This window comes from Columba livia, chromosome 8 (assembly GCF_036013475.1).
Source record: "Columba livia isolate bColLiv1 breed racing homer chromosome 8, bColLiv1.pat.W.v2, whole genome shotgun sequence".
Taxonomy (NCBI): Eukaryota; Metazoa; Chordata; class Aves; order Columbiformes; family Columbidae; genus Columba; species Columba livia.
In genome coordinates, this window is record NC_088609.1 from 1,664,033 (window position 1) to 1,688,468 (window position 24,436).

General features: G+C 42.0%; 1 protein-coding gene across 4 annotated transcripts in view; it reads left to right on the forward strand.

The window, feature by feature from the left end:
• Positions 1 to 24,436, forward strand: part of LOC102088218 (BEN domain-containing protein 5) — an 889,197-nt gene that overhangs the window by 764,705 nt on the left and 100,056 nt on the right. For all 4 annotated transcript variants that reach the window (XM_065071427.1, XM_065071429.1, XM_065071428.1 and 1 more), the window contains one exon: positions 23,680 to 23,832. In XM_065071427.1, the coding sequence (XP_064927499.1) occupies positions 23,680 to 23,832 (153 nt within the window). The remainder of the gene's footprint in view (positions 1 to 23,679; positions 23,833 to 24,436) is intronic.

Consider the following 24,436-nt stretch of genomic DNA (forward strand, 5'->3'; position numbering starts at 1 on the left):
TGTTGTTTTATTTTTTATCCAGAGGCATCTCAGTTTTGGCAGGCTCATCAAAAAAGCATATTCTGCTTTAAATTACCCCCAGCTCTCCAAAATGCCTCCCACACCACGCTTAAAAACCATCCTTTTTTCTTCTGATTGGGAGTTTCAGCAACACTTTAGTCTTAAAATAAATGGCTTGTTTGTGGTTGGATGCTTCCCCCATGCGACACCTTTTATTATCAATATCTGCACATCTGGTTTTTTAATTATTTGATCTGCATGAAACCAGAAGTCATAATTTTTTTAGAAGGTTGCGTGAGCTGATCAAAGAAAATCTTCTCACTTGGGGTCACAGCAGCTTTCATTCCTTCGCTTTTTGGGCAGCAGTCCAGTGTCAGTCACTTATCATAAATAATCAGTTTTATCAGGTTACCGCAGAGCTTCAGCCAATTGCAGACACACAGAGGGTAGATCTGGCCTTAACTCCAGGCTGAAAGTGGCCTTTCAAAACTAATTTGGGGATTTACAGAACGACAGACAGGCTCTCCTTGTGTGCTGAGTTGCCTGCTCCTTGGTGTTGCTGCTCGGGTGTTTGCTTTTAATTGCCTAGTTAATATAATCTGACACACTCCTAATAGCCCACTGGTGAGTTCAAAAGGGTACTCGTTTTCATCAGGTGCTGGTAATAGAGTAAAGGAGTTTTGTTTAAAACCTGTTAAAGATGCAGCAATCTTTTTACAAAGCTCGCTGTTAGCAGCTCTTCTGGAGCCTGTGCTAAAGGATATTAATGTCAGGAGTTGCTTTGCGGCCAGAGGCTCAAGCTGAGTGCGTTTGGTGAGTACATTTGCCAGCCCTTGTGACCAATCCCGGAGCGGGGCTTTGGGATGCGGAATTTGCAGCTGGGGCGGAATAAACCGAGTCCCAGGAGGAAAACCCCGCTGAGTGTCGTGGAAACACCAAAGGGCTCCGTGTGCGAAGTGCAGGTCCCAGGCTCAGAGCGAGGACGGATCTGTTCCTGCCTGTTCTCTTTGGGGAGAGCTTGTTCAGAGGAAGAAAATGTCCATTTTTAGAGAGCATGCAGGAGGTGAGAGAACCACTAGAAAACCAAAGGCTATACAGAAGGTTGGGTAGGAATGAACCAGGAACACCGTGTCCTTCTGAACCTGAATCGAGTGTTGTGTCCTGTGCCATCACTATTTAAAGTATTGAAATGTTTGCCGTTTCTTCTGATAGACTATGATCTATTTAAATACTGCTGCAAAGAAATTGCCATTGTTAAATTCTCCAAATGGCACAGAAGCCACTCTTGGCCCTATTTCTTATCAAGGAGGAATTTGTAAGGATGGGGTGAAAACTATAAAGTCCCAGTGAAAAGGAAGGCTTTTTTAGGCTACATTTTCTTGCTGAAATATGTTGCTTCTTTATAATCATTAGACACACTGCAAGACCTGAGGAGGTTTCCCATTTGTGCACACTTTCAATTTCCTGCTCTGCATTTTGCTTCAATTCGTGTTGTGGTTTTGCTTAAGAAATTTAAGCATTTGTTGAAATTTTGTCTTCCTGACAGTCCTGTTTTGGAGCGAGAACCTGCAATAATTCTTCCTTACCCTTTGCTGTGAATTTCCCTTCTCACATACCTGGAGGGAGGCAAACACAGCTAGCTGTCAGCCCTTCTTTGCCTTTGCAAATGCGGATGGATCAAAGCTGCGGGTTACTCCAGTTTCAAAATACACACAGCTTGGCTACAGGCTGGAACCTGAACTTTGAAGCACAAGCTCACTTCTAATTGCAAACTGCTCCACCTTTTTGAGGTGGTCAGTGTTATTTCATCAGAATCTTTTGATTTTCAGGGTTCCTTGGCACACGTGTGAGTGAGTGCACCACCACCAGTGCTCTCTGACCCACACTGTGCCTTTCTTATGCAGTCTCTACTTTTTCTGCCTGAGGGTCTTTGATTGATATCACGAGCTAAGGGACCCATAGCATGTGGAGTTTAGCCCTCAGTATTTTCATTGCAGATGGACCACACATGCTGCGCATGAAGTTTTATCCACATAACAACCGCGGGGTGGGGGAGAATAAGAGGAAAAAGTCAGGATTCTAGCTTCCAAATGGTAAAAGGCGAGAGGACATTTGAACTGCTTGTTTAATGAGTAGTTCTGCACCGGTGTGTCTGCTGGCCGTGTCCATTCACCCTCCCGTCATGGCAAAAGGGCTGCTTAAAGAGCACCAAAGCCATTGCAAAGGTGATGTTTTCATTTGGTGAGGGCTCTGGGCTGTGGGGAACCCCTGAAGATGCTTGTGCACGCAGGGACCTGTAGGACTGCCCTGTCTGTGTGGGGACAGCCAGGGTCCAAGGACAAAGACACCGATTTTCCCTGCTATTGAGAGTGCATTGCTTTCCTCTTCTGTTTTGTATTGCGGCTGAGCTGGCAAAGCCCTGCTTGTGCCCTCATATCACACTGCTATCCCTTTTATTTTCTTTGTGATCACTGCTGGAAATTTTGTCCGATTAGAAGAAACTTTTACCTTTATTAAGCCCCCGAATCTCCATCAAGCATCTGATAGACTGGGCCCTAACGGCAGCCGCTTTACTTCTTTTCAGGCACCATCCATCAGGCTGACAGTGACTGCCGATGGGCCAGTCATATTGTCTATATTTCATACACAAACATCAGGCCTGCTGACAGCACTTTGCACACTCGGAAATTGCTTTTGCTGTGAGCTGAATTTCAACTAGAGCTTTTTTGCTGGCTCCATCTCTCAGTGTTTATGACCCTCAGGAGCAGAGGAACTGCTGTGAATAGATAATGCTGAAAGCACTCTTGTAGCACAGAAGGTTTCATGTCTGAAGTATTTAATGTTTACAGCAAATTTGGTGTTTGTTAATTTGCATCTTTATTCTTTCCTTAAAGAACTGTCACCTTCTTCTCCTGCTTGTCCTTTGTACAGATGTGCGGCAATTTGTGCTGGGGGGACAGTGCTGACAGGGTGGGGAGAAAGAGGAGAGGAGGTGTTGAGACGTGGGAAGAAGCCTGGGTAGAGTTACAAAATGCTCCATGGTAGGAAAGGCTTCTGAGCACTGTAGAGCTCCCCATTTCCTCCAAAGCAGAATAATTTTGACAGATAACCCATCATCAGCTTAAAAATCCAATACATTAGCATATAGGGAAAAGGCTGTAACCTGGAAGGTGGTGTATCTGATTGTCCTTTCCTCTTAGAGAGCAGAATTCTTTTCATCACTGGAAAGGACAGATCCCTGCTATAACAACACACCCCTCCCAGCAGCTGAGTTGTAGTTCTTGTTGGTATAGAAATCCCTCTGCTGGCGTGTAATTATTATGTTTGTAGATATACGTGGGTCTGCTCTTGGGTTGGTACACAAGGGACTGTGTGTTTGTGGATCGGCCTTAGTCTTTATACTGCTGTGCATGTTTTTACAGGAAGAAATGTGTTTGTGTTCACCTCTGTATGTGTTTCCAGCTATCCTTGTGTGCCCGGGAATCACTCAGAAACTGAGAAGTGGATGAGGAATAACAACAGAGAGCTGTTTGGAAAGTTGTGCAGCAGTTTCAGATGAACTACAAAGGCCACGTAGATTATCCTGCCCCTACCAAATGTTCCCCAGGCAATCAGAGTGCCCTGCCTGGCCAGCTGGTTTTATAAGGACTGTAAAGAGTGTACAGAGAGATATCCCTGTAAAACCACCTCTTATCTGAAAGCTCAATGAGCCATCAAATTCAGGAAAAGAACCGCCATTTCTTGAGAAAATGTAATATTAAGTGTCCCAAAATTAGACTCCAAGCCGGTATATTTTGACATGCAGCTAAAGTAACCTATGTTCAAGTAACATTAAAGAGAAATTGTCAGAGTAAAAATCCCATGTTAACAGAGGGGGGGGGTGGAAAAAGCCTGAGACTTTTCCCCTGGTATCAGGAACAGCTTATTATATGTAGTTGAAACGAAAGGATTTTTGAAGTGTTATTTATTCTTTCAGTTGTCCTAATGTCTTGGGCGTTTTTTTGGTCATATTTTCATTGTGGAGAGAGCTGGACACTTGACTAGTTGGTTTGTCTGCATATGTGTGGTAGATTTTATTGTCACGCTCTAGCTCAGTGATCTCCTGTTTGGCTTGTGACTCTAAAGGGTAACATTTAATCTCCGCATTCTTTTCTGCCAGGCCCAACTGACATTTGTGTTAGTGATTTTTGTTGGGTTTTTTTTTCCCCTACCCTTTTACACTTTGATTTTTAAATGGAAACTGAATGTTGTGCCTATAACTTCCTGACAGGGTTAAAGAATGACACTTCTATTTAAAAAATAATTTCACTATATGAAAACTGTGGGGCAAAACTGATTTTCAAGAGACAGCATTTTATCGATGATATATTGTATGACCTTTTGCATCGTCGTTGTTGAGATATGGGAACAGGAGGAGTATTTCCTGCACTGTACAAAACATTAAATACAAATTAAGGGTGGTTTCTTAAGTAAACAGCACCCTTTCAAATAACAAGCTATCCGGGTGTTCCTGTTACAGTCGCTTTTGCACTTCAATCCTGAAGCACAATGAAAGGCAGTTGTGCTTAGGTCTGTGTAATCGCAGGTTATTTGCAGTACAGCAGTTCTGGGAGATCCTGCCCTGATGGGCTTCCTGTTGAATTTGTGCTGTTATGCACTATGAGAAAATGTTTTCCATGAGGAGGTGGTGATGTGTGAAGATCGGACAGACCGGCTTCCTGCAGTCCCCGTTACAAGAGTGAGAGCTGAGAGGAACCCAATGACTTTTTGAAGGTCAAACGCAAAGCTTGTGTCAGAACTGGGAAACGGATGCGCGTATCATTTCATGATATGGAGCCTTCCTGCCCCTTCTGCTTCTGCTGGCTTGGGCGTGCTGGAGGCAGGTCTGCCTGAAGCTGGTGGTGTAGCAGGAGCATTACCAAACAACAGTCTTCAGTGTGTGATAAATGAGCGCAGGGACTTGGGAACCAACCATAGAAATGCACAAAATATCAGAGCACTGGGAGTTACGCTCCCAGGTAGCTGACACTGCATCCTTTACTCCAGTCAAGTGGAACAGAGCCCAAATTATGTGTTTATATTGGAATACTTCTTGTCTCTGCCCCAAAATGAAGGAAGCAAGGTTTACAGTGTAAAAGTACAGAAAATAGCAAGGATGTATAACAGTTTCCCTGAGAACCAGGTTATTTCTGTCTCCTTTGCCCATGTTCATTAGTGGTAGAAGCTGGACTCAACCATGAAGACTTCCTATCTCCCCTAAATTAAGTACTTTTCCAGAAGAAGCAGGAGAAAAATAGACTAGTGGCCTCCCATCTTCATGCTATTATTGCAGGTACCACCTCCACCCTTCTTGTATACAGGGTCTAATGTAAAGATTTCAGTACCTGGCATCTCTACCTACCACTTCAAAACAAGAGCAGCAGCATAATGGAGAGCAAATGAAAGTGTTGGTTTGACTTTTTCTAACATCCTGCATGACCTTGAGCAAGTTGTTTTACCTCTGGGCTTCAGTTTGCCAAGCTGCAATGTGACACTGATAACTTTAAGTTAATTGGTGAAGTGTTTTAAGACCTGCTGAAGATTAAAAGTGCCATAGGGAGCCCAGGCATATTGAAGAGCAGTCACAGTTATCTGTGATGCTTATTGAGACTTGTTCCGTTAGGAGCACGGCGGTGGTGGCTGTAGCACATGAAACAGTAGATTAATAGATTTGGAATCTATCATGGGACCATCTCTATGATTTCACTACAGGAAATTTGACGATGTTCCTGAGCTTTATGTAGCTGCAGTGTGAAGGAAGAGGAAGGATGCACAGCTGTTATACAGTGTAAGTTATGATGGGCTTGACTGAGGAAGAGAAAGAATGCAACCGCTTAAGTGTCTTCTCTTTGATAAATCTGCACACAGCTGTTGGAACAGAGACGTCTGTGAAGCAGTGAAATAAGTGCTTGATGATGGTTTATATCAACTTGCAAACTCCTCACAGAGCAATAGGTGACTTTTGGGAATCGTGGGGACTTTCAGAAGTGACTGCCATACTAGGCAGCGTGACAGTCTAAGCCAATAAAGCATCCTCCTGATCCCCTTTGATGCAGAGGACGTGTGGCAGGTTCCACCTTGACAGAGAATCTCATTTAGTTATTGCTGGAAGGAAGTGACACAGCCAAGAAGCTACTCAACCTCTCTCTTTTCTCTCTTATCGTGTTAGCCATTGGGAAGCAATTTTCTTTTGTTGTTTTGTGATCCTTAGAGATGAGCTGATGATCACAGCCTTATTTTCTGAATAAGGAGACAAGATTTTGAGGTTATTTCCCCCCCTTTCCTAGAATTTGACAACTCTTTTCCCAGGCCCTGCTTTGGTAATATCAGTATCTTTAATACGTATCTGAAATATCAGGGAGTCCCACACAAGCTGTGTTCTGTTCAGGAACACTGGAACATCATGTCTCCGTTTCCCCTCCACACATGTATATATGCATACAGTTCATCTTTAGCATTAAAAAGAATAACATTTTAAGTCTCCTCACAAAATGTCGCTGATCCTTTCGGGTCGCTCACTGCAACACTTCCATTTTAGTTCAATAATTTCTAATCAGCTGAGATCACTTAGGAAATAAATGTGGTAAAAAATAAGAATTTATTTCCATGTCAAAGGGTTAGTAAATTTTGCTGCACCATTACTAATCTTTGTATCTTCTTGATGATTCTACAATAAATGACAATAAGTTTGTTATGGAAGGGAGATCTAAAAGGTGTGTAATTCCCATGATTTGTTCCCCTGGAGCATTCCTGATTATTGATATATTCTGTCAGTTAAGATTTACATCATTGATCAGTGTGATTTAGAGTGTCATGGCTCCGCATTCTTCCAGCAAAGCAAGCAATTTAAAGTCATTGCACGTGATGCAAGATTCCGAAGCAGCAATTCAGCTGCAGTGTTATTTTTGATCCAGCGTTTACTGCCTACCAACCATAACAACTGGCAGTTTATAAACTTAGAGATGAAAATGATGAGAGCTTTAGAAACTCATATAACAATAATGAAGAAGTTGTGTGTGAGTGTCTGTGATTGTTTTCTTCAGTTTTCCTCGGCGTGCTCAGGTATTTGGCGGATATTCGGGGTGTTCACAGGTGTGTGCTCAGTGATGTGCAGATCAGCTCTTGGCCTCGATCAAGACAGAGTCCAGAGTTGGAGGGTTTGTTCATGTCTGCCACCCAGATAATTTAATGCAATCTGAATATATGTGCAGCACATCTCTGCTCAAAATGTGAAAGTGAACTGCATTTTGTATTTCCCCCAGGTCTCATAGTTATTTAGGTTATCACTGGATGTTATATTGTCTAGGCCTTAATGGTGACACAGTCAGAAACAAGACACTGGAGTGGATGGACTTTGGGTCGGACTATGTCAAGGCATCTTTAAATTCTTAACTATGTCCATGCTGTTTAGGAGCTGGACTGGATGTCTCTGATTCTGCCACTGAACTCAGGTTTTCATAGCCCCAAATTTTCATAGTGGAAGTTGTTTAAAGGTTGTCTCAGCTGGAGCTGTGCCTTGGCTTATCAGATATTACATTACTGCTGTTCCCAAAGAACTGCAATCTCCCCAGGTCCTTTCGTGCAGCCTATCTGTAACATACCTGTTGACATGAAAACAGAAGTTTAAAAAAATGTAATTCATAAGAAAAGTCTAATTATTTGTGACATTTCATCCATCATGTCCTAAGCTTCTCCAGAGGAAAGTAGTAACATTTCGTCTCCTTGACAGCAAACAACACACTGACGAACTGAAAAATGTTCTGCTATATTTCAAACTGCAGCGTTTATGAGTAAAGAGCAAGTGCAAAATAAATAGCAAGAGTAAAGAGCAGGAACCCACATAAGTAGGGGGCAGAAGCTTTGAGAGCTTTCTAAAAGCTTTCTCTTGGGTAGAAATAACCCCAAAACAATCCTTCAGAAATAACCGGAGCGTTTCAGGGTTAGCAGTCTGTTGGATGGAACCTACAGCAACACGGCTCAGCCCAATCTGTGCTGACTTTGCAAGGCGCTCCTGTGAGGAGGTGCCTTGGGTGGCCATGGCAGTGGAGTGCGGTTCATGAGCCAACTGAAGGCTGGTTGGAAACGGGATTTTAGGATATGCCACAATTCCACACCCCCAACGCTGCAAAAGGAGTGGTTATATCATCTAAAGGCAGGAGAAACAGAGCAAGACTGTGAAGCCTGCCCTCCTATTTTTCCTTTTGAATACGATACCTAAGCACCCAAAGCATTGCTGTTAGCTCATACAAGAAATGACTTTGCTTCTGAATGCTCTCTGTGACATGCCAAGTTAGTGGCATTCTCTCTCTTTTGTTACTCTTAGTTTCAGTGACCATGTGTCCATGGATGACCCACCTCTTTCTGCATGGCTCTTGGGGTTCTGTGTTTGGATCTAGATGCCACTGCTCCAGAACCTGCAGGTTTCTCCCACTTCAGCAAAAAGAGAATCTCTGCTAGTAACCCGTACTCCTACAGACATTCTGCTATTTAACTCCCACTGTTTTCCTGGGTGCTCAGAGATCTCATGTCTGTGAAACGTGCTGTTTCCGTCCGCTGATGGAGTGTGAAGGTCATCCATGCTCTTCAGCTGGTTTTCAGACCCTGTTGGCACATCTCATGCTTTCCAAACATCGCCATCTAAACAAAGAAAAGTGCAACATCCCGAAGTAGGGTATCAATCAAATCTTCCATCTCGAAAGCCCAATGAAGAATAATAATGAGTTGGAGAATTTGCTTGGATGTTCTTTCTTTTCTGATCTCTTGTTTTAGAAGAAATCCTTACATGCAGAAGCTATAGCACAGCATTTCTTTTTTTAACTCTGAAACATTGCAATTGTTCTTTAAGGAAAATATAAGTTTATGCAGCTATTCCTTATATTTCACAAGGTGGAGGCTCTTTCATTTCCATTCTTTTTCTTCTTTTTCCCTTTCTGTTATGCTCTCACACAAAAAAACTCAGGAGTACATCATGAGCTGAGCTATATTTTCTGTTTATTGCCACCAGGTTAATAACAGTAATGGTGCGAGGAGAAAATGAAGTGTTATGTAAAATCCTGCATTGCAGATTTTGGTGCTGATGCAAAGAGCTCAATAAAGTGTAACACTTTAATCATGGAGATAAAAATCACACAGCAGCTTCACAGTCTTCCAAGATGCAGAGCCTTAAGACAAAATAGAAGTGGGAGAGAAAGAGAAACTGGCAATATTATTGAGTCTCAGAAAAGTCAGGGAAGAAAACAACCCACTTTCTTTTCTTGTTGATGCTTTGATTCAGTCTTTATATTCACAAGATAAACAACAGAAAATGTGCGTATATGAATTTCCTGGTATTAGAGAGAGCAAAATGCCGCAGCCTTATACACAACTCGGTGACATTTACAGGAACCCGGAAACCTTTAGAAAACAAAGCAGACAACTCCTTCCCACCACCCCCAACACACACACACAAAAACCCCAAAACCTACTTCCAAAACCCCACTGCCAGAACTGCCTCTGGCATGGTATGATATGTATTGCTTTCTGGGTTTTATTGGTTTTTTGTTGTTTTATTTTTCAAATAGAAAAGGAGCCCAGAACAATTTTAGCCATGGTGGTCTTGAGTAGACATTCAGTGCAGTAGCACAGAAGAGGACCCAGGTTTGGATGGTGCTTGTGCTCTGCATTTCTTCACTGCTGCTGAGCTTTGTGTCTCTACCGCCCATCGGCAGTTTAAGATTCCAGTTCTGTCAAATGACTGTACATGAAGCTGTAGGTTGTTGGCTTGTGGGGTTATTTTGGGGGAGGAGGAAGGGTTATGTGAAGATCTCTTCTGTTGTCACCATTTAGAGCAGGTGACAATAAACATGGGCACCACGCAAAGAAGTTGAGCCAGTGCTAAGGGCTGTGTATCTTTGAGCTGGACGGGTTGCTGGGAGGCACCTGACTGCAGTTGTGTGCCAAGGTTATTCTTCGAAAAAAGTTTCCAAAAAAAGTCCATTTCCCCGCAACCTGGCTATTGAAAAGAATATAAGGATATAATTTGTCAGAACAAACACAAAAATAATGTGGAAATAGCTAGGAAGAATGCCTTAGACACCTCAGAAATGTGTTGTATAGCTTTGCTCCCAGTATCAGTATTGTATTTATCCTTTCCTTTGCCCCCACCCATGCAAACAGTAATTCTGTATGAATCAGACACATCATTCTTTGGGTGGGGGGACAATATATGAACAGCTCAAGCAGCCGATTGGGCTGGAAAAAAAGACAAAATTCCAAATATTTAGACTTGTTTTGCCTGGCTGGGTTAGTTCTTTAGGTCATGATGTAGTCTCCCAGCAAACCATGCCAGCTTATGGTGTCGCATAGTCCTGGCGAAGAGTGGTGAACCATCTGTGGGGAAGATGGGGAGGATGGAGCTCTTGAGGCTCTCCTTGTTGCCAGAAACAATGCATGTGAAAACCAAGGGTCAGTACACAATGGGGCTGGGACTGGTGGTGAATGCACTGCCATTAATTAATGCAGGTAGTGCTTTTACGTTCAGAAGTGCTAGAAAAACTGGCATAGTTTGCTGCAGAAACAATAGACTCTTTTGCTGTTTGTGAGAGCGGCAAGAAGCAGAACTCGCCAAAGTCAAAGGGATCAATGTGATGATGGGTGAACGCTAGAATGTGTTTTCTGATAGTGATGTAGTGTTTGGGCTAGCTGCTAGTCCTGGGAGACTGGAAACACAGTTTGCAGCTTTAAAAAGAGCAAGTCAGTGATTTCCTAGTGCTGGGTACACAGCAATAGTGCTCTTACCTCCCAGGCATCTTGATTTTTTGTGTTTGCCTTTTCCAAATATTTATTACTATTTCCTTTGCTTCTAAAATCCAGGCAGACAATTTTTAACAGGGGAGTGGTGGTGGTTTTTTGGTCTTTTTGTATGAGTTTTACTCAATATAACACATAAGAGACAGTTAAAAACAATCAACATAAAACCCTACAAAGTGCTGGCTGGATCTGTGGTTAACCCTTGTTTTAAAAAAAATATGACATTACTTTTTGCCTGTGCCCTTTGAATACAAGGAGTCAGCTCTATGTCAGAACATGGCAATCCTGCCCAGAATTGAATGGGCTTCTGTGGTCCATCATCTGTTACTCCTTATTTGCTCCAGTCAGATGAAGTGGTTAAAAATGTTTTTAGACCTTTCTCCATGGACCAGGATGGAATTCTCTGAGGATGTTGCTTGCAAGTGTACTTTTTGATAGAATCCCTGGTTAGAATCAGTACTTATTTTCCTTGTCAGGAAGAAAATGAGAAAAAAAAATAAAAAAAATAAAAAAAAAATAAAAAGGTAATTGATGGCAAGTTTTAAGGGTCACCACAGTATTTGCTTCCACTCCCATTCTTTTACAATGGCTTGAATGCTGTGCAATTATAGACTCGTCTTAAGTCTTCTCATTTTCACATGTAAGCAGACCACCTCACGCTTTAAACATCTGCAGTGTTTCCAGCAATGCAGCCAGGGCTATTTGTAGCACCAAAACCTCTAAAATGGCAGCGATTTTCAGTCACATAGTGATCCACTGTACATCTGGAAATGCAGGCGTTGCCCTCAGGGAGCTGTATTGGCCATGATTTCGTCCTTGGGAACAGGGCACAATGAGATCACAGCTTCTTCTGGTCTCAGCTGTTGAGCAAATCCCTGTCAGGCCTAATAGCCACTGCTCTTTTCCCCTTGATCAGCTGGGCTTTGGTCATTGCCGAGTTGAACATTGTTCACTAAATGAATAGCTCCCAGAATGCAAACCTCACCTGTTATCCTTCCATTTAGGAAAATGGAGAGTTTTTAGTCTTTTGTACTCTGCATTCAAAAGATGAGAGGAAAAAAAACACCCACCTAAATACCTCTATTTAAATGTAAATTTCGACTTTTCACATAGACAAAGTAGGGTGTTTCACATAGACAAAGTAGGGTGTTTGTTTTTATAAAAATATATATGTAAATAAAAACCATGGAATTGAAAGAACAAAACACCTCTCTTGTTGATATATTTTCCACATAATAATCTTTACTCTCATCATCTTACACATTTTTCTGTTTCTTTTTACTTTAATTTTGCTGTGGGAACAAGAAGAGGAGATCGTGAGGAGGAACACTCTGGCGCTGGCTTGTGCAGAGAAAACATGCCATCTGCCTAATGTGTTTCATCTTGTGTCAGTCTAAGATGTGTTGTTTAGGTTTAACATGCCAGTCACCAGCCTAAAAAGAGCTCAGGCAGCAGCTCTGCCTTGTATCCTGGTGAGGGCTCCAAATCCTTCCCACTTTTCTGAGACTATGAAATAGACCACAAGGTTTTGGGCAGAAGGCATAGTTCTCATCACCTACCGTGTCCTTGCGGTAGAGTCCGAGAGGCATTTGTTCAAGGAACTGGAGTGGTTTGGAATATATTTTCAGTCTCCACTATATCACACTGTTAAGATGCAAAAGGAAAGCCCCATCCTGAATGTGGCCTGTTTCAAAAAGGTCTGGCTGGTGGGTGGGGATGTGGAGAGAGTCCGGCACAGGTCAACGAAGATGCTGGAGGGAGTGGAGCATCTCCCGTGTGAGGAAAGGCTGAGGGAGCTGGGGCTCTGGAGCTGGACAAGAGGAGACTGAGGGGGGACTCATTCCTGGGGATCAATATGGAAAGGGGGAGTGTCAGGAGGATGGAGCCAGGCTCTTCTCGGTGACAACCAGTGACAGGACAAGGGGTAATGGGTGCAAACTGGAACACAGGAGGTTCCACTTAAATTTGAGAAGAAACTTCATCCCGGTGAGGATGGCAGAGCCTGGCCCAGGCTGCCCAGGGGGGTTGTGGAGTCTCCTTCTCTGCAGACATTCCAACCCGTCTGGACACCTTCCTGTGTAACCTCATCTGGGTGTTCCTGCTCCATGGGGGAATTGCACTGGATGAGCTTTCAGGTCCCTTCCAATCCCTGACACTCTGGGATTCTGTGATGTCTTCCTGGTGCCAGCCACATGGTACAAGCTCCATCCTTGTCTGCTGTGTTAGGGAAGAGGTAGAGAAGCCATTTGTTGTAGCATCACACAGATCCATGCACTTGAGTCCCAAAAGCAGAACAGTCGTGCGATGGAGCCCTCCTTGCTCTGAACTGTTAGGTCTCTACTGTCCGTCTGTCTGGGGGCGGGTCAGCACCAGCTCATCTGTCCCTTCTCCACTGTGTGGTGTGGACTCAGCTGGGGCAGGGGAACGTCTTGGGGCTCAGTGCTGTGGTCAGGACCCACCAGTGGCTGAATTTCAGAAATGGGGTCGCCTTCCTCATCAGATGTTTCCTCTTTCAGTCGCAGAATTCTTTCCAGATAGATGGGTGGCAAATGTCTCAGCTGGGTAAACGTAGCTGGTCATATTTTGTTACACTGTGTGTAATAAAGACTTCAGCTTATTTTTTTATTAAGAATAGAAGTTGGCAGACAGCTTTAAATGTCTGCCTAAGGACAAAACGAACTGAGTTTTGTAGATAGCTGCTTTTTTTCTTAATAAATAAATAAATGGAAAGATTTTTATGTTGATAATAAAAATAACTAATGCAGAGCTTTTTCCACCAGTGCCTGGAGACATGGACAGATGTGGGATTTGAAGGGATAAAGAATTGAAATCTGTTGGCAGGTAGTTGCTATAAAAATTACTATCCTTCCTGCTTCTTATTACAGACCAACGTTCAGCAAATGAAGAGTCTCTGAGAAAGCTAATGATGACAGGATCAGGTTCCAGCCATCAGAAATAGCAGACACCTCCTCCCTTCAGAGAAATCTCAAGTTAAAGGGGAGTCGTTGGGAAAGCTGGGAGCTTTACTGAAGTATCCTTCCGGGCTTTCTCCCACTCACAACGTGGTGTGTGGGGGTGTGGAGGGAAGGAAACTTCCAGGGAAGCTCTGAAGAAACAGAATGACTTCACAAAGACTTTGCTTTGCCCATGAGTTGAATGCTGAAGTTTTGTGCAATCACTTTCTGCCTCCGGAGAACTTTTACTAAGCCGCTGTTGCGTGTAGCTGGTTTCTGTCTTGCTGTGCGGTCTGTTGTTGGAATAAAAGGGTAAACCTCATTTTCTCACTTTTACCCTTCTGATTGTCTCCCCTGTTCCGCTGCGGGGGGTGTGAATGAGCGGCTGTGTAGGGCTCAGCTGCCCACCAGGGCGAAATCACAACAGTATTTCTTTGCAACACAGTCGGATTGTAGCACTAATCTCCTGAAGCAGTCAGTAACGGGGATCACAGAACTGCCCGGTCGCTTCAGTGTTTGGTGACTCAACCTGAAAACAGCATGTGGACCATCGGTGTTAATGCAGCGTTTAGGAGAGCAAAGATCAAATGTTGATCTGAGTCCTACCATACCTTTGTTTAGTTATGCCATGGTGAATCGTCTTGAGGTTGTCACTGATTATTCCTTGTACCGCTGTGCTGAATCTTGAGTCCCTAATTTCCTGCAAGACATGAATATTCTTTATGTAGGAAATGGTAAAAAATAATAGTGGTCCTCAGTATGTGCTTGCGGGAAATACATTGTCTTTGAGGTCTTGTGACTTGACTTACAGGCACAGCTGCCTGCTGTTTGGTCTGATGGGCAGAACACAAAGCAGCATTGCTTGCAGCAATGTGTTTACCTGTTGGCCAGTGTGGGTAGGGGAATATTGGAGGAAAAACATTTCGGATACAACTGATGCTGATAAGTGCCTTGCAAACGGCATGATATGTTGTGCTTTCAGTTGTAAAAGCCGATCCTTCCAAAATGACCATTACATTTTAGCTTTTATAGCACTGTATGGATAATAAATACTGCTAGATGTAAAGCACAGAGAAAACACTCTGCAGGTTGGTGCAAAATGCTGTGCTGATCTGTTTCTGAGTAGGTCAAACCCAAGAAAACCTATTCTTCCAGTTGTAGATGAACTTGGGTCAATAAGAGAATATCAGGGACAATTCGTATTTGATTTGTTAGCATGCGGTCCCTCCCCTCAGTAGCTATGTCTGATATATAGTCCTTAATCTCTTTTGGTGTCCTTGTGTTCCTGTTTATCGGCTTTCACTTTTATCTCTTACTTGGATGTGCTTGTTGCCTGCATTGAGTGCAAGGAAGGAAAAGAAAGATGCCACTTGCAAAGGAGCAGAATAAGACTAATGACCATGGATAACTTCTGCTCGTGGTGAGGCTGTGCCAAGAAGATGAAGAGTTAGTTTTCTATTCAGCTGTCGATCACTAGTAAAGCATGTGCAGAATGTCCATCCAGAGCCTTCCTGTCTTCCCAAGCAAGTAGATGGCCACGTAACCCTTAAATGACACATTTAGTGTTGTTTCCTTCCTTTCCTTTGCATGCAGGTATGTTTTTTCCTTTCTTACTCCTCATGGATCTATGTAAAATAAGAACAACTACTGCATGTCCAACTGATCAGAATTTCGGGGTATGTTGTTAGCAGGCAAAAAAGATGCTCGGGGCCTGTATATGAAATTTTACATGTGTAAAATCAACCTTTACCTTTCATGTCCAGCTTGTAGTTATTAGTTTAGGGGCTTCTTGAGCTGAAAGCGTTATATAGATAGAGCAGGACCTACCTTACAGTAATTTGTTTAATCTCTTTTTAAAGTAGACAACTTAAACTGCAGAAATATGCATACTTTTAAACATGAATGAACACCTTTTTAGGAACTACAAAAGTTTCATTCTGCAGTATAAATTAAGGTATAATAGGAAAATAAGAACAGTGACGCTGCATCAAATCCAAGGTCTGTTTTGCTCAGTATCTGATGGCCTCTCGCAGATGATAAGGGTTAAGCTAAGAACAGGGTAAAGCTTTTGGCAATGAGTGATTTGGGAATTTTCTGATCAAGAAATTGTGTCCACTGCTTTGTGTGTAATAACATAATGGAATCTCTTTCTTTGAATTTATCTAATTAATCTTGGAGTTCATCTATATTTTGACCAAAATACGGTTGCAGTGAGTTCTGCAGTATAAGCTAATTTAAAAAGCGCTTAATTTTGTTTGCCTTAGGTCTTCTGCCTGATGACTTTATATTCTGCCAGCTGTATTCAGTAAGAAATAGTGAATAATGCTATATATTATTTGAGACACTAGAGAAATTGGTTGCTATGGAGTCTGGTTTGACTACACGCTATTTGTCCACCTGGAATAGTTCCTAGGACATTAGGGGGCAGGGAGCCATAACTCCCAGCCATTGTTTTTGGGTTTACTGCTCTTTGCCTTTGGAATTGGAGGAAAGGCAGGCAATGCCTTTGGTCCTTAGTCCTGTACTTGGGAAGTAAAGACTGTATACCAAGTCAGAAGGTTCTGCAGAGGCATAATTAAAAGTTATTGGTAAAACACAAAACTACTAACACTGCTATGAAGTGAATAGTTGAACAGGCAGTCTTGAGCTTAATACAGCTTCAGGTTACAAGCAGCAATTAATGATGCCTGACGACATTAAATGATTTGCATGTGGTTACACAGCAAGCAAGTGGCTGTCTAAGGAACAGTACCAAGGTGCACTAACATCCTCAATACAGCTACTGGGAGCATTTCAGCTGAGCAAACTTTAAGAACCAGACCAGAGCCAAATTGAATTATCCACTGAAAACATGGTCATTTAGATGTTTCTATTTCTTAATCCAATTTTCTTTCTTTAATTATCAGAATAAGAAACAGTTACTGTCTCAGCTTCTTCCATCCCTCTCCCAAAAACTTGTGGATTCTTTTGCCACTATTGCCCCCTCTCTTTTCTGGAAAGTTCTCTTCCAGTAGAGCCAGTGCTGTTGAGTAGCAGACAGGTGAGCAAGGTAGGATTGACAGAGCTTGTTCTGTGGGGCATATGGTGGGGACGTGCAAGTGAGGTCTAAGATGGGCAGAGCCACAGGAGATCAGCAAAGTTTAGGGTGACATAACGCCCCAAGTCTGGGTTCAATCTCAAGGCTTTATTCCAATTATTCAGGCAACTAAAGACTTCAGAGCCTGCGAAGGTCAAACCACATGTTGCTGGGCGCATGTGTATTTTCACTTCTATATGAGGGAGAAAGGATGAGACAGAACAATGGCTGCCCTTGTTCAGACTCACCCTTCTAGTTTTGGCTTGGGGTCAGGCCCAAAATCCAGAGGAGTGTATTTCCTTGTTCTTATTCATTCAGAGTAAAAATTATACAAGGACTGTCCCTGCAGCTGACCGAAAACTCTTGTCTAAACTTGATCTGGGTCTTAACATTGTCACTTTGGCCCCTCTCTGATTTAATATGCATTTGAACAGAAGTGGCTTCTTGATAGAGCCTTTCACCTCCAGGTCACCCTTTCCAATCCAATTCAGGCCTGTCATGACCAAATGTCGCTGCTGTCTGACGGCTCTTCTGTGTCCTGTGTGAGCTGTTGGCTTCAGTCCAGCAGCTGGTGGACAGGTGCCTGAATTGCAAAAACTGCCAGAGCTGACACTAACTGGACGTCTCTGCAGAGCGGTCAAAGAGTGAATCAGCCTGGCAGATGAATTAATACTTAGCTTGTACGCACTGTGGTACTTTATATCTTCAAAGTGCTTTACAAACGTCAGCTAATCCTCAGGAGGTGTTGTTATCCGCAGTGGCAGGTGAGAGGAGCAAGCGGTTAAAGAACCAGGATCAGAATATGCATGTTGCTGACCTCCCACTCTGAGGCCAAAACTATGAGTTTAGCTCCTTTCAGGGCTGCTGATGAGGACACCAGAGCAGGGTTCAAGCTCCTTGAAGGGGGTCTTATGTTCTTCAAGGGATAAAAGCATCCCTTACTTCTAAAGAAAGGCAAGAAAGCAGTGTTGATGGACATGCCATCCTCTTGCTGTATGAATCCACGGAACCAACAGAAGTCTCTTCTCCATCCTCTTTGAGTCACTAATGAGTCATACCAAATTATGCCTATCATTAAGAGGTATCGTTATTTAGATTGAGAACTTGCCATGGAGCTGTAGGAGTAAATTATTACTTTTGAATGGCAACTGGATTGGAGTGGTTCATTCCACAAGACAGCAGCTCTTGGAACGCCGGTGAAACAATCTCAAAAGAAGCGCACGAAAGAGTGAGTGGTCCATCAGTTTGCAAGCTGCTTCTGCAGGGTCACCGTCAGCTTGTGTAAAAGTGGCTACAGGAATAAGGAGAAACCGAATTTTGTGCTTCGAAGCAGTGAGAGTAAGAGTGGTTTTAAAGTGGCATTTTCCCTTCTCTGGAAGCAAGATAAGCATAATGTTTTTAATTTTATTTTAAGCTTTTTAACCTTTAGAAGTTTTTAAAAATAGTAAACCACTTTTCTGCTATTAATTTCCTGTTTAAATAATTGCTGTTGTTGCCATGGTGTTTAGAAAGGTGAATGGAGCAGGTGGTCCATGAGATGATGAATGGCAGGAGAAAGACGTTGCCCCTATGGTTACAAAGGGGAAGTGTCACACCTGTGAAACGGTGCCTTTAATAAGGTGTGACTTATATAATCTGCAAAACTGGAGATGACACTGTAGGACTGACTTGTCAGAGCAAAATGGAGGTATATTATTACTCTTTCTATTTTTTTGGTGAGGGTTTATGCTAGTCCTTTCTCATTTTGGGAAAAAAAATATGGGGAGAAGGTAGATGTAAGAAAAGTGATTTGGGTAAAATTTACTTTACCAGGTATCCAAATCCAGGTATTTCTAGGGAACCTTGAAAATGTGAACCTGATCTGTATTTCTGGTGTCACCCATGTAGACATTGCCAAAATAAGTAAGTGTCGAGTATAGTATGTATGTCAAAATGGATATATTTGAGACCTATGCAGAATTTTCTTTTGAGAGATTCTAGACCTGAGGAAGCATCAAAGAGCTGGTTTTCTGGGAATGTCTGAATCTTTTCTGAACCAAAAGGGGCAAACCCCTCATGCTGTGCCAGCTGCTGTGAGTCCATTTGCTTCAAGCAGGGGCTCAGCACTCAGAGCGCAGCATCTGCCCGGGGGCTGTTATGTTCTCTCCTGCTAATGACAAGCCAAGGTTTTAGCAGCTTGTATAAAACATTGCGAGGAGTTTATCCTGTCCCCTGTATGAAATATTGGAATGAAGAAGGCTTTTTGGACACTCTCTCTCTCTAAACCAATTGCTATGCCCAAAAATTAATAAAATTCATATTGAGGTGACAGCTGGTGGCCAGAGCTGGCTTCTTCCTGAGTCACTTGTCTCTCTAGTGGCTCATGTTCTGGACTCAATGCACATTTATGCTTTTATTACAGCACTTATTGATTTTTATTTATTTATTTCTCAAAATCCCCGTTTCCTTAAGAATTGTAACTGAACTGTTCAAAGTCTAACTTGGGTCACATCAGTGCTAGCTATTAACATCATTCTTTTTGCTCTTTAATTACTGAACTTCCAAAGGCGCTCAGCTAATGAAATCAAAATGCAGGCAAGTGACTATTTCTCAAAACTTTTCATGGCATCGTGAACCAGCTTCTAGTTTCTGTGCTTCTTTGACTATTTCATATCTTGACAATGTGATGTGAGCGCTTACTCCTTACCCATGATTTCTCTCATTTTTCCGCCTCCCTAATTTATACGTATATTTCTCAGGCTGCCAGAAACTTTAGACTGACTCGAGAGAACGGTGGAATGTGTGTGTCACAAAGGCAGGGATTCAAATGAACTTTAGAGCAGAAATTCATTTTCACATTTATTTATTCTGTCTTTATGTAGTAAGTGGCAAGAAGAGGCAAAGACAATTCTTTTCAAGGGAGGAAATATTAACTTGTTTTCTAAGAAGTTGAGTTCAGTCATTGTCTCTGTCAGTCTGGTGAATGATTTCTCGTTTGACATGCAAAGAAAGACCAAGTCTGCCTTTGTTTTCTCCAACTCCGTAAGCTTGGTCATCCGGGTAATTACAACTTTACTTAAGAGAAAGAGTGTGAGAGATAAAATATCTGCTGCTACTTGTAAGCACAAAGAAAAGACACTTGAGGGAATTACGTTGCATGATGATTTTTATAAGGCATCTGAATCATTTTGCATCCCACCTCTGAAGCAGAAAATGATGAGTTTAATATCGTATTGTAGGATATAACTTGTATGTCTCTCAGAAGGCAGCTATGGCATCCAGAGATGTTGGAGCCTGGTTATTCATTATTTTCTGCTTAAAGGCTGAACCAAATGCGACTGAGACTTTGAGCCTCCTCTACATTTATTCTCATTTTTACTTGTAGATGCTATTGTATTAGAAGCCATAACCAGGGTGGATTCTGCTGGACAGATACTGACAGATACCCCTGTGGTTTAAAAGCAGATAGGAATGGTTTATTTTAAGTGTGTTTGTGTGCACTCATGTAAATGCACACATACGTTTATTAACTTCATTCTCCCATTAAAATTCTCCCGATCTCAAAGACAAAAAATTCAGGTCAGCTCTCTGCTGATTCTTCTGAAATTCCCATCAGTAGGTGACATTCTATATTTAATAAAATGTTAATTCTGTGATCCTGCCTAAATTGCAGGAGATCAGTAATTATGTCAAAATCTTCCAGAGAACCTTGACTGAAATATGAAACTTTATTCCCTAACTGTGCCAGTGGGCGAAACAGTTCCCACCCATAAGGGAGTTAAGAATGTGTATGACTCTAAAGGTAAGAAATACCATTATTGTTCTGGAACTTAACTTAATTCTTTGGCAAAATTTGTTTGCAAACAAATTGTCAACTATTTAGGGAATGAGGTGGCAAACTTTTGAACTTACTGTCCCGGTGACTGGGCTGTTATTGTCAATTTTAAGGCCACAATATCTTTGTGAAGAAAGAGAATATTTCCATTAGGAACTTGTGTTATTAACAGTGCACTAAATTATTTTATTCTGTAATGGAGAATGCTCATGATGTTTCTCCTTGATAAAATAATGAAGAAGAAACACTGAAATACTGTTTGGGGGCATACGGCAGTGGCTGGGAGTAATACATCTAACTGCAATTGATCTAGCAATGTTTAACAACTTACTCAATAGCACGGACAGCTGCAAATTTGAACTTTATTTAGCAGTCAGAAATATGTGAAACAGTGGGGTTTTTGTTCAGTAGGAGGGTAAGGAACAAAAAGCAGAAAAAACCAGCTGAATAATTATTGTGGGCTGACTTAGGAAATGACTTTTGAAATACGTTGTAATGAATGACTGGATTCATGTCTTTGAACACTTGTCTGGGTGATGAGCTATCTGTTGAATGTCATGGTTTCCAAATAAGCGATCTGGAAGCTTAATCTTTAGCTGAGGGTGGTATCTGTCAAGGACACTGTTCCCTCACAAGTAACTATTGTAACCAGACTATTTGAAAACACTTTTGATGATCAAGAAAGATCTTCAAAGAAATTTCAGCATCCCAAGAGATTCTCTAAAATTCTCTGGAACATTTTCTAAAGGAGCTTTTTTAGCAAGAATCCCAGGAGAATTTAGAAAACACTCCTTAGTGATGCCGTGTTCGGCTGGATGACTTGATCAATTGAACGCTAAGCTGAGGCTCAGGTCACCTGTGTTCTGCAGGTGAATTTCTTGCTGGACAGTCTATGGGAAGTTATCTAAGTAATCTGTGTCCCTGTTTGTAGACACCTTCTTTGGGAAACAAGTATAGTATGACACAGCACAAATACTGCAGTTTATGCCAGCATCTTTATTTGTATTGTTTAAGATACAAATGATACTAGTCTGTTGTTATAGATCTCACTGTGCCTTTCAGCATGGTAAACGTGTCCCTATAAAGAATTCTCTCTGGTTGTTTTACACCAAGTATGACTTAGGGCACTGACTTCTATGTGAAGGACATTCACGCTTTGCAGATATCCCATTTAACCAGATTATCTCCTCACTTCATCATCAAATCACTGTTTTGAGACTCTACAACGTGTTCTGTTTTATGGTGATATGCCAGCGTGCATCTGATCTCATCAAATTCTGTTTCTGATGGGAAAATTATCTTATGAAAAATAATATTACTCTATCTTGGTTTTAATTTCTGTATGCTCAGACAGGGAGAAAATCCTGTGTGGTGCTTCGTTCTGTCAGTGCTAATCTTTGTCCTCAGTGCTATATCTCCGAATAGCAGATGTGTGCTTTATTGCAGTGCTGGTCCTCTACATCACCGCATAATGTTTTGGCAGGAGCAAACAATTCATTGTATTAGAGCCAAACACAATCTAACGTTCCTTTTCCTATGAAGCATGGTCAGATATTGATATTACATTAGCTAACATTTTAACATAGGAGAGGCTTAATAAGATGGAGTATTACTCTCTCTAGGCTGTTTAATTAAACTAAACAGTCACTGTGTATTGTACATTGGTTTTCTGCCAAGGGAAAGTAAATCTGTATCATATTAGTTTCACATGCCGAATGATGTTGTCCCCGTACGAGAGTCTCTAGAAGAGCTGACACTGCTGTCATGTGAATGGCACAATACAAACTGTTTGTATTACACTGGAGTGTGTTGTAGCTCAGTATTCTCCAGTAGCCCAAGCAAGGTTTGTGTGCAGATGGGAAATATGGCCGGAGAGCTACATGTTGTATTTTCCTGGCCAGGGTGCCTATTTGCCACTGAGGGGGACAGGGCTAAGCATTGTAAGCCCTGTCCTGCTAACAGAGCTCTTCCCCGTTCCCTGTGGAGATCTTGAACTGGAACCCTCTGATCACCAGTAAGGTTGTTACTGGCCCCACGGTGGCCAGAAGACAGAGATGGGTTTGTCACTGTCTAGCCACGGAGCACCATTTGTTGAGGACCAAAACTTGCAAGAGTTTGGGAAACTCTAGGTAATCCAGTGGCATAAGCTCTGGTAGAACGTTGTAGTACTGTGTGTTGCCCTCTCACAGCTTATCATGGCACTGTACGTGGTGATCAAGGTGAACACTGACTCTTTGCCACTGATGGCAGGGGAAGTTTTATCACTTATTTACGATGTGTGGAAAACAATGTGTCCCTGAACTAGAGCCTTCTGCAGCGTTTTCATACAGAGCTCCTGACGCTGAATTGCCAGTGCAGGAAGGGTATGGGTAGAGCAGGTGTTTTCTTTCGAAAGCAAGAGTTGATGCAGAATCACAGGGAAGCTGCAAGTGCAGAGGCATTCAGGGTGCTTGCTTTTGGGAGCTATTCTGTGGAATCACTACCACAAAGCAGAGTAAGACAAAAACATTTGTGATATTTCTCCTTTCAAACTGAAATAAACTGCCTAGAAATACCGAAGTCTTTTTTACACAATTTTGAGCCTATCTTGCCAGGCAGAATGATACATCTGCATATTGCGATGCAGAATTGTGCAGAGATAGCAAAGCTTGCTCAAACCATCATGGTCTAGAACTGGAAGGTGCATGTTTTTACCAGCGGCACTGACCCCTGTCTCAAAGCAAAGGATAATGCTTTGACTCTGTTTTGCGCAGTGTCCTGTGCTGCATAAGTATTCCAGCCTTCTCAGAAATGAAATGTCTGCCATGCTTCTGTATTGCATCTCACGTGCGCTCACAAAGAGGTTGGATACAGCAGAGCAGTGTTTGTGGCATGGCTCGCTGACACTGGCACCATGGTTAGATTCAAGGATGGCAGTGCTGGATTTATGGGAGGCTTCACCTACATAGCACAGCTCTGATTTATCTCATGCTGAATGTTTTGTTGTTGTTGTTTTTTCCCTTCAACAGAAGATTAACCTGGAGTTCTATATTGACATCCATGCCCACTCCACCATGATGAACGGCTTCATGTATGGGAACATCTTCGAAGATGAGGAAAGATTTCAGCGACAGGCTGTTTTTCCCAAGCTGCTCTGTCAGAATGCTGAAGATTTTTCTTATGTAAGCAATGTTTCTCTTAATTAATTTTTTCCTAATTTATTTTTAATGATAAATCTCTGGCTTAATTGGATTGTGCAAATTTTATTTTAATATGAATAGAGGGCTACTTAAAATTTTTGTCATTATTAACTACCATCTTACCTTATCCAAAAGTGGTAAGCTGTGATTTATTGTCATTAGACACATGAACAGAAGCAGGTTTTTCATCTTCCGTATTATAACCTTTGGTTCTGAACTATTGAAACACTCAGTTTTCATCACAAGATCTTTCGCCTTTTGATCAACTGGGTCAGCTTTATTGTTGCGTTGTTTATATTACATTATGTTGGCAATTTTTTTTTACTTGTACACTTTAATAATAGAATAGCAAATAGAAGTAAAAATAATAAACTTGAAATAAAAGGTTAGACAATGTTCCGTTGAAAGTTGTGACAAGGACAACGTATGCTTATAAATTTTTCTATATTACCATGGAAGACTGTTCTACAAGAAAATCTGCAATTGTTGAATACATGTCTAGTAACTTGGAAGAAAGTATGTGTGTAGGTATCTTTGGATGTTGGAAATGAATGGTAAACTCCTATAAATGAGTTAGAAAGGAGCA